Here is an 11,343-nt window from a genome sequence, read left to right as displayed (position 1 = left end):
GGTCTGGGTGTCTCGTCTCTGTGAGGCCCGCTGAGGATCTGTCTAATGAACATCAGGATTACTTTCCCGGCATCAGACACACTGCTTCAGCCGTCATGTAAAGTCAAGCAGAAATCACAGATGGGTCAGAGAAACTGAACTCAGTGTTCTGATCCAGACTGCCAGAGTTCAGCAGCGGTGAACATCAGTCTACAGCTGAAAACTGAAGCAGCACACAGACGGATCATCTGCAGGACCACCACAGCTCATGATGAGGCTGATCACGCTTATAATGAGTCTCAGCACACTGAAGACGGAGAGAGGAAGAGTTTCAGCAGAACACACACACACACTCACACACACACTCACACAAACACACACATAAGCACAGTAATGTCTCCATTGTCCAGCGTGTGTGTAGTTGTGTGTTGCTGTAGCACACACCGCCTCACTGACTCTGTTGTCTTCTGTCTATGGTTTAAATGCCAATAAAAGCTCCGTGAACGTTGATCTGTCAGACACTGCTGACGCTGTGGAGTGTGTGTGTGTGTGTGTGTGTGTGTCTCCTCTTATATGATCCTCTGCACACCTCATGCTCGTCTGCTCACAGCGTCTTCAGTTGTGTTTATGGAGATCAGCACTCGCTGGCTGGACTCAGCAGATCATCAGTGCATTTCTACAGAGATGCAGGGAAATGGACATGACTGATGAGCAGCAGCACAGATCACTGCACTCACCAACACAAACAGCAGAGTTCTGCAAAAGCCAGAGAAGAAAGCAGGGCTTAGGTGTTGATGTAAAGAGCATGATGTGCTGTACTGTGGCTCTGATGGAGAATCTGGATGCAGCCTTGATGATGCAAGCTGAGACTGCATCTGACATGATGATCTGTTTCCAAAGAGAACACCAATCAGTTATTGTGTACTGTAAACGCAGAAGCACACACTGGCTAATTCCAGCATGAAGAGGGTTACGCTACGAGCTTATAACAGTTTTAGATTTGTCATCAGCAGAGTTACTCGTTTTTATTAGTTTCTTTATTTTGAAACTGCTTAGTTTTACTCCAGTTTTTATTAGTTTCAGTGTTAGGGTTAGTTTTTTGATATTTGTTAAGAGCAAGATTCATTCATTCATTCATTCATTTTCATTTTGGCTTAATCCCTTAATTAATCAGGGATCGCCACAGCGGAATGAACCGCCAACTGATATGTTACGCCTGCATATGTTTTACACAGCAGATGTCCTTCCAGCTGCAACCCAGTACTGGGAAACACCCATACACACTCATTCACACACACACACTCATACACTACCAGTTTAGTTGATCAGTTCCCCTATAGCGCATGTGTTTGGACTGTGGGGGAAACCGGAGCACCCGGAGAAAACCCACACCAACACGGGGAGAACAAGCAAACTCCACACAGAAACAACACACTGACCCAGCCGGGACTCAAACCAGAGACCTTCTTGCTGTGAGGGGACAGCGCTACCCACTGCACCACAGGAGATTCAAAATCATCAGATGAAATATTGTACAATAAAAACTCAACCAAATATACACTTGGGACATACATACACAACCATCTGCCCATCCTCAAACTCACATACAGCAGCCCTCAGTACAATATGTGTGCACGGCTGATCCTGAGGTTAGACATACAGTAGAGATGAGAAGTTCGGATCTTTAATGCGAACCGGATCTGTTGTGCCAGTCCTCACATGTTTGTAAAATATGCAGTCAGCAATCATCAGCATGATCTGAAACGTTTCTTACAATTAAGTTTCACAACCCGACTGAAGCAGGATTCGCTTATTTACACTCCATTATGACTTTCTGTGATGGAATAAACAAACATTTCTCCAGATCCTCTCATCAAGCCTCGGGTTACCCGCGCTGCAGTGTAGTTCAGTCACAGCAGGCCGTCATGTGCTGTCTGTGTTTGGCTCACTGAATCACGCATGCGCAGTACTGTCAGTTCACCGGTTCTCAAAGCTGATTTCAGTGTACTGCTGAATAACTCAGTATATATTGGTTTATTTCGAGTCAGGAGGAGGATCAGCCATGTTAAAAAGTAAGTAGTTAGTGCAGGGCCGGCCCAAACCTTCAGGGGGCCCTAAGCAGGATTTTATTTGGGGCCCCTTTGGTGCAAATAATATGACAAATAATTGTCAATCCTTGATTATTCGCACACTAATTTAAAAACACATTATCAATTTTATTCGCTGCAGCTGTGTTGCTTACATTATAAAATTAAGACAATTCTAAATATTATTCTGCAGAAACAACTTCTTATTGATGCCAACTTTTATATGACTACTTGCCACAAATCTAAATAATTAGACACAAAATATTAATCTAAGCTGACAGAAACAAAAACAGCTGGAAGTAGCCAATAGCATGCTGATTTTTATTATTATTATTATTATTATTATTATTATTCAGTCACAAGACGCTGCCAAACAGTCAAACATAGTGACAACAAAGATATATTTTTAAATGGATATAAATGTTAACACTGAAAAAAATTCGTATTGTATTTTGTAGTTCAAATAACTTAAAACATCTACTTAAATTAAATCCAAATTAAATCAGGAAGCATCTTGACATATTGGCATATAGCGTATTACTAAATATCTAAAAGAAAATTGTTCAGTTTGCAGAAATTTTAAATTAAGAGAATTTTTTTTCTGTAAAACAAACAAATTAATCTGCCAATGAGAAGTAAAATAATCTTATTTAAAACCCAAAACAATATTCTTTATTTACTATAATTGGCAGATTATTGAGCTTTTTAATGAAAAACTTTTGACTAAAAATCTGTCTAGAAAATGTTCATTGGTGTAAGAATATTTAAAGATTTGGACTAAAAACCAAACAAAAGATATAAGAAAGAGAATAATTTTTGTAGTGTATTTAGCAACTGTCAATGATCCATATTTCATAGCTGTGTAATAAGAAAATTGAACCAAATGTATAAATCAGATGCTAATTTTTAATTAGATGCTTCAATCACGATATCAGTGATTCTGCGATATATCGATAGATCACAAGAAAACTAACCACGATACATCTCGGTTTTGGTAAATGAAGGGGAAAAAAGGCATCAAAAAGTTATGATGAAGTTCTTTTATTAACACACATTTATAGAATTGCAGCAATGTAAAACAAGTGCACATCTGTCAAACAAGCTTAAAAATGCTGACTTGCAGAGAGCAGTTTATGACTGACGAGAGCACATCTCTATCACAGCAGCAGAATCTCAATTTTGTGCATTATGCATTTAAGAAAGAAACTGTCAAAATAGTAATTAATTGCATTCTGATTTTCTGTAAACTTAAAACACTTATTACAACTTGAAACAAACATGGAAACATTTTATGCTCAGCCCGGGTTTATTTTGAATAAAGAAATTATGTAAATTAAGTATATCAGAATGCTCTGAGAGGTGAGCACAGACTCCTCTGAGCACAGATGTTTTCAGCAGTGGAGAACATTAGTTATTTACTCATCTATTTAAAATGAACACAATTGCTTTTTTTACTTCCTCTAAATTTTTTTTTTTTTTGCCAAAATACCATCTACAAGACTTTGCCATGGTCTGTAAGAGTCAAATAAACAGAAGGCCCTTCAAATTATATGTTCATGTCCTATTGATATCTAATATATACTTTGGCGGAGTTAAAAAGTTTGAGCACATATTCCTGTATGAAGAGCACTGACCGCGGGCACGCGCGAGCGATATAGCGAAGAGAAAACGCATCTTTGAGGAACAAACTAGTGAAAATTTGGGGGGAGCTAAATGTCTGAAACACAAATATCTTGGCCCAGCTTGGACAGAAGAAGGTGTCCGCATGCCTGAGATTTTCACCATTACAATGGCTCATCTGTGGTTTACATGATGTTGGTGTATGTCTGATGATCCGCCAACCGCCATTACGGGAAGCGCCACCTGGTGGCCGCTGCGTGTACTGTAGCTAAATCGGTTATCTGCTACAGTCAGTGTGAAAAACTTATTAATTAATTTAGATCTCTTGTAAATTTAGGTAAATGTCTTGACGCCAGAGAATGTATCGCGGTCGGAAATAACACAATAAATGGGCATATATTTGTCCACCCCTAATCCACAACACAACAAGCTAAAACAAAAACGAAAGTCACTCAGTCATTTCATGCACTCTTGGGGGCCCCCTGGTGGCCACGGGACCATGAGCAGCCGCTTAGTTTGCTTATGCCTTGGGCCGCCTCTGAGTTTGTGGATAAGCGCTTATTGGAGACGCGAATCGTTTTAAATGATGCAGTTTGAGTTGGTAAACTAGTTCAACCGGTTCAATTAGAAGATCCGGTTAAAAAGAATGATTAGTTCACGATCACTAATACAGAAATAAACCCATTATTGGGCACAAATGTGTTAAATTGCTAATCTTAAGCGTCTGCTCGGGTCGTGTTCAATGCCGTCGCCGCTGCTGTCATGGAACCATATATGGTTTGCCTAGATTGTGTGTGCCAGATTGTGTGTGTCTGAAGCTGCAGTCACACTGGGCTTTGTGTGTGCGAAATTCTATCGTGCGGCGCTGTGAAAAGGGGCGGGATTAAACAAGATGATTAGACATTAAAAAAAGCGAGTGATTGCTCCATGCTTTAAATTTCTGTCCAGAGAGGTCGTGTTTTGATCCTCGATTGGTCTCATGCAGTCAAGTGATGCGATTTCGCAGGTCAGAGTTCACCAAGCTTGAACTTTGCACCGCAGCAACATGCGAAACTTGACGCATGACCTTGCGTTTTCGGTCTGACGCATTCACGTGCGTATGAATGGAAGTCTATGGGAAGAAAAGCCCAGTGTGACCGCAGCTTAAGACGTGTGGTTCTGCGGGTCCTGCAGCTGGATATTATTGGGTTGTTTTTGTCGCGGGAGCAACAGCGAGGCCTGATTGGAGGAGAAGCGGCTTGATCGGACCAATAGCAGCAGGATTACAGACTCTGGGGTGCCATACAGGTCACACACACCTGCAGCGCGGAGCAACAGATTCACTGCCAGAGGCGAACAGTAGACTCATGCATTAAACACATGTGCAAAGATGACAAGGAAGGCCGTCTTGCTCTAATCTTAGATAGTTTCAGGCAGTTTTATATGAACACACCAGTTTTATTTGTAGTTTTCTTTTAAAAACTCATTTTTACTTTTATTTCAGTTACCCAGAATGATTTCCTATTTTAGTTTTGATGAACTTTAATAACCTTGTTACGTCACCAATTAAATATATAATATCTTACAATTTACGATATAAATAACTCCTGTATAAATAACTCCTTTACATCATGGTATCGGCTGAAACACATCTTCACTGCTGAACACAAAACAGTCAGAGCATCAGTCATGTGCAGAGTTTAATCACATACAGGAGTAAAGGCATCTTCAGCTTCTTCACCAGCTGAACACAGCAGAAACAGCATTAAGACAGATTAATATCCATTCTACATACAATTATAGTTCAATATTAATATTCACTATTGCATTTCATTGTCTTGAATAGACGATGATCTTCAGGCTGGTTAGTAAGCAGCAAATAAGTGCAAAACTAATAAGGCACACAATAAGTGATTTAGTGTTGATGCTGATTGTCTTTTGGTTAAATTTATACATTCATTAGGAAGACAAAAGTGCAGGAAGAATAAAACAGAAGCAGAATGGTAATATAGCGCCACCTGCTGGTGCACTGAGTGAAATCTGCAAGATCTCACAGTAATAACGGTGTTAGTCTAATTATTGCAGGACAGAAGGATAATATAATGCATGGCTTTCAGGATAAGTTACTCTTTACCAATAAATAACGGACGCCATTAGATTAGGAGACACTGATGAGGTAAAACACATGAGGTAAACATTCACTTCTGCAGACATCCAAATTCAAGTATCCTTGGAAACAGTACAAAAAGAGCATCTCTGATGAAGAACAGCACCTGTCTAAATAAATACATAAATAAACCCCCAGCATGCGTTGATCTCGCACATGCAGCATTTCAACAGTTCAATAGCAGAAGATAAAACAGATGATAAATACAAACAATAGATAAAAAAATAAATTAATATAAATTATGTGGTTTCATTAATTAAAGTCCGAAGTGCAACAAGTTTACATCAGCTGCAGCTCAAAGTGCATCCTGTAACAAATAGATCAACACATTAAACATACATGAATATATATCAACAGATTTACTATTTAAATAAAAGTTTATTCAGATCACTTTAAATGTTCCGTTTCTGTGGATTTAGATTGTCGTTATGAGTCGGGTAATTCAGCATTTTGGTTTTGTTCTGAAAATTACTGTTGACATTTCTCTGACAATTTCAATAAAATAATCTCATTTAGGACACAAAATAACACCTTAAAATGGTCTTTTAATTATTCCCACATACACGTGTGTGTGTGTGTGTGTGTGTGTGTGTGTGTGTGTGTGTGTGTGTGTGTGTGTGTGTGTGCTTATTTAATTTGGAAATCAAATCTAAAATAATTTTACTGTAATTTCATCTGGACAAGATGAAGCTGTTCAATAAGCATAACTGAATAAACAGAGTTAAAATACTGACCGAGTACATTAAACACACACACACACACACACACACACACACACACACACACACACACACACACACACACACCTATATATGGGAATAATCAGTCAGATCCAGATTTGTGTTGGGTCAGTCAAATTTAGATGTGTTGGGTCAGTCAGATCTAGATGTGTTGGGTCGGTCAGATCTAGATGTGATGGGTCAGTCAGATCTGGATGTGTTGGGTCGGTCAAATCTAGATGTGTTGGGTCGGTCAAATCTAGATGTGTTGGGTCGGTCAGATCTGGATGTGTTGGGTCAGTCAGATCTAGATGTGATGGGTCAGTCAGATCTAGATGTGATGGGTCAGTCAGATCTGGATGTGTTGGGTCGGTCAAATCTAGATGTGTTGGGTCGGTCAAATCTAGATGTGTTGGGTCGGTCAGATCTGGATGTGTTGGGTCAGTCAGATCTAGATGTGTTGGGTCGGTCAAATCTAGATGTGTTGGGTTGGTCAGATCTGGATGTATTGGGTCGGTCAAATCTAGATGTGTTGGGTTGGTCAGATCTGGATGTGTTGGGTCAGTCAGATCTGGATGTGTTGGGTTGGTGAGATCTGGATGTGTTGAGTCAATCAGATCTAGATGTGATGGGTCAGTCAGATCTGGATGTGTTGTGTTGGTCAGATCTGGATGTGTTGGGTCAGTCAGATCTGGATGTGTTGAGTCAATCAGATCTGGATGTGATGGGTCAGTCAGATCTAGATGTGATGGGTCAGTCAGATCTAGATGTGATTGGGTTGGTCAGATCTGGATGTGTTGGGTCGGTCAGATCTGGATGTGTTGGGTCGGTCAGATCTGGATGTGTTGGGTCGGTCAGATCTGGATGTGTTGGGTCGGTCAAATCTAGATGTGTTGACTCGGGTCGGTCACATCTGTATATGTTCTGTTGCGTCAGTCTGCGGCTGCTCTGCATATCGCGGTCGTCCACTTGCAGCCCCGCTGCGCTTCTTGAACTCCGCCGTGATCTCCGCCAGCGTCCGCCCTTTGGTCTCCGGTAAGCTGCAGCTGATGAACACACAGCCGGCCACGCAGACGCCACAGAAGGGCAGGAAGCAGAACTGGCCCAGACCCGTCACTATAAAGGGGAAGGCCATACCCACCAGGAACAGGCAGAGCCACATCATGGAGCCGGCGATCATGTAGGCAGCGGGACGCTCCGTCTGCTGGAAGAGCTCTGCGGGCAGGATCCCAGTGACCCCTGCGGGGCCCATGCCGAAGCTCAGGATGTAGGCGAACACACAGGTCATGCTGAGGTAGGGCATCCCGGGCACCGCGTCCTGCAGAGACAGCGCCACCGTGAACACCACGGCCCAGCAGGACATCAGCAGATATCCTCCGGCCAGTAGGGGGCGTCGGCCCACCCGCTCGATCAGCAGATTACAGGTGACAGCAGAGAGGAACTCGCAGGCGCCCGTGCCCTACCGTCACATACTGGATGCTGGCGGAGGGGATGCCCGCCTGCTGGAAGATGTAGGAGGCGTAGAAGTAGATGGAGTCGTTCCCGCAGAGCATCATGGCGCTACTGGCCGTCATCACGATGCAGAGCTGGCGGCGGAGGCTGCGGTCCGCGAACAGCTGCCAGAGAGTCTTGGCCTGCGCGTCGCCCGCCTGTGCCCGCTCCTGCAGCAGCTCCTCCATCTCTGCGGCGGTGCTGCCAGTGCGCAGGCGGGCGAGGGCTCGGGCGCAGGCGTCGCTGTCGCCGCGGTCGATCAGCAGGAAGCGCGGGCTCTCGGGGCAGCAGGGCAGGAGCAGCAGCTGCAGCAGGCCGGGCAGCGCATTACTGGACAGCAGGTAATGCCAGCGCTCCTCACTGCCCAGCACTGCCGTCAGGCCCGCCAGCTGCCCCATCAGAATGCCCAGCGCCGTGAACACCGCGGAGGAGAAGGCCACGGCGCCGCGCAGATGCTTCGGTGCGCTCTCGCCAAAGTACATGGGCTGCACGTTCATGCTGACGCCCGCGTTGATGCCCACCAGCAGACGGGCAGCGATCAGCATCTCGAAGGAGCCGGCAGCACGGCAGCTCAGGGCCAGCAGCGCACCGAGCAGCAGGAACATGTTATTAAGCAGCAGCGCTCCTCTCCGGCCGCACCGCACCGCCATGGGCCCCGCCAGCAGAGAGCCCAGCAGGCCCCCGAGCGGGAACACCGACACCGCCAGTGTCCACACCAGCGTCACCCGCGCCGGGTCCAGCGCCGCCCCGCGCCGCACGCAGCTGGCGTTGATGAAGCTCTGCACATGCGCAGTGGGAGCGTTGATGATGGAGATGTTGTAGCCGTACTGAAACGTGCCTCCGATGGCTGCAGAACACACGGTGAACGCCAGAGTGCGCGTCCAGCCGACCCGCTTCACAGACTCACCCATTATAAACACATCAGTAATCTATCATCCACACACACAAGGAGAACCGAGCAGCTCACCCGGGAACATCCGCACCGTCACCGAACAACTGTAAAAAGCCCAGCAGAAACACGCGCGGACGCAGATCTGTCATTGACTCGCGTACGCGGCACTTCCGCAAACATGACGTCAGCGCGTCGCTCGTTCATAATAAAAGTCCGAGCGCGGCGTCAGTATTAAAGGTGCTCGGCGAGCTCACAGCAGCTCGACAAATGTAAATCAGCGAGAGATAAAGTAGAGGAACAACAGGCCATCATACACGAGCACAAGAGGAAGAAGAGATGTGATGTTCAGAGAGATCTAATTCCCAAGGTTTGTATACTGGAGACAAAGCAGCAGCTGTTGACTGAAGCAGCGTCTGCCATGTAGACGTATTACTTGTTCATTGTAAAGCAACCTTGAGTCTGCTGAAAGGAACTATATATAATAAATGATAATGTTATACCTGCGCTGAGGTGCATCATGGGAGGTTGAGGAGACCAAATATGGGGGGGGGGTATTCATTTATTTAACTTTAATGCGTATGCACAACTGCAATATAATTACACTCAGCCTGAGTTCATGATCAAGAAGTGCTTTATTTTACAATGTTGTTTGGTGTGTTTGATTATTGGTTGCGTGTGCGTGTGTGTGTGTGCGTGTGCGTGCGTGTGTGTGCGTGCGTGTGCGTGTGTGTGTGCGTGTGCGTGTGTGTGTGTGTGTGTGTTTTACAGTGGTAGAGTCTGCCAGGCTGAAGCTCCTGAGCAGGAGGGAGAAGATGATGCTGGATGATGGAGATACAGCAGGGCAGAAATACAGCTCAGTGCATCTCTTCCCTTTAGTGCCTGTTTGTCATGTAAATGTGATTTGACAGTGTATTGTATAAAGCTCTGTGGAGATCAGGGCATGCTACTCTTAATCATTTGAACATTCGCTATGTTTATAGAATAATATAGTATACATGTGAAACCCTCATTATTTTAATATTGTGATCAAACAACACTTAATCTCTCATCTGTGAGTGATACCCGAGTCAGGCCATGTGAGGAATGAGCTCCTAATCTTTCTTTTTTTAATAACTGAGCAAATGGTTTTCTGAAGGACTTGCTGTTTTGAAGGACACTTCTGACACCTGCTGGTCACTGTGTGTAACTGCAGTAAACTCCGGGTAAACAGACATATAAAACCACTTTACAGGTGCATCGTAAATCTTATGTAGAAGATGTAAAAAGCTAATATAATAATTCAGTTAGTGCCTGCTTAATAATGCTCTTATTTAACAGACCCAAGCATTTATTTACAGTTTGCTGGGCCTGAATGTTGTGAAAAATAGACTGAATGTACTAATGTTTAGAGAATTGTGCTTGTTTTCCCCTGAAGTTTGTGTTGAATGATGTGTGTAGTGTTGTCTATTTTGTCATCCTTGCTATCACCTATGCTGTCGTCCATATGGTCATTTATTCTGGCATTCTTACTGTTGTCAAGGGAAGACGGAGTGCCCAAACCAGTTCAATGTCTTCTAGATCATTTGATAATTTGTAAGATAAATAACTCGATCACTATTCACTCACTATTAACTCATATCATCCCTCCATTCTGATAGTGTTTCCTCATCTAAATTGTTCCTGAAGTGTTCACATGTTGTTCATTAGAGTACATCAGTTCTGGACTCTGACAGCACTCATCCAGCAAAAGTGTTCTGAATGAAATTAAAGTGTTCCAGAAAAACTGATGTTCGACCTGATCAAATGCTTTTCCTGGTCTAAAGTCAATAAGCCAGCCTTTAATCCAAAGATTTTAGAAACTTCAAACACATCTCTGATCAGTGATATGTTGTCCACTATTGACCTGTTGGGCAGACAGTAAGATTGATCTATATGAATGACCTGTCCCATTACTTCTCTTAGTCTGTTGGCCAAAGTTTTTGATAAAATCTTGTAGTCAGTGCATAACAAGGCTACTGGCCTCCAGTTTTTAACCTCCTTGAGGTCACCTTTCTTTGGGAGTAGTGTTAAGACTGCTCTCCTGCAGCTTACAGGCAGTTTTCCTTCACTCAAGCTGTTGTTCCAACAAGTCCACTCCTAAGAAGAACCAGTAAGTTTTGTAAAACTCCACAGGCAGTCCATCTAGGCCTGGAGCTTTACCATTCTTCATATTTTGCAATGCCTTGAAAAGTTCCTCTGTAGGACACACAAGGTCAGCACATGACTCCTTAGTCACTTGTGGGAGATCTACAAGGAACTGATTAATTGACTGGTCCTCCACATATTCACAGGCATATAGTTCTTTATAAAAACCCACAGCCCTTTTTCGAATATCAGAGTCCATAGTCAAATCCATTCCATCTACAGATCGCAAGCACTTTTCTTTTCCAG

The 11,343-nt window shown here is 43.7% G+C and overlaps 1 protein-coding gene across 1 annotated transcript; it reads right to left on the bottom strand.

Moving 5' to 3' along the window:
* Positions 1-5,348: 5,348 nt before the first annotated feature.
* LOC130238857 (solute carrier family 2, facilitated glucose transporter member 11) lies at positions 5,349-9,095 on the bottom strand. Its single transcript, XM_056469973.1, is given in 2 exon segments — positions 5,349-8,010; positions 8,012-9,095. Coding segments are annotated over 2 exon segments (1,494 nt in total). The 5' UTR covers positions 8,954-9,095; the 3' UTR covers positions 5,349-7,458.
* Between the last annotated feature and the right edge of the window lie 2,248 nt (positions 9,096-11,343).

This window comes from Danio aesculapii, chromosome 12 (assembly GCF_903798145.1).
Source record: "Danio aesculapii chromosome 12, fDanAes4.1, whole genome shotgun sequence".
NCBI lineage: Eukaryota > Metazoa > Chordata > Actinopteri > Cypriniformes > Danionidae > Danio > Danio aesculapii.
This window is presented reverse-complemented; position numbering and strand designations above follow the sequence as displayed.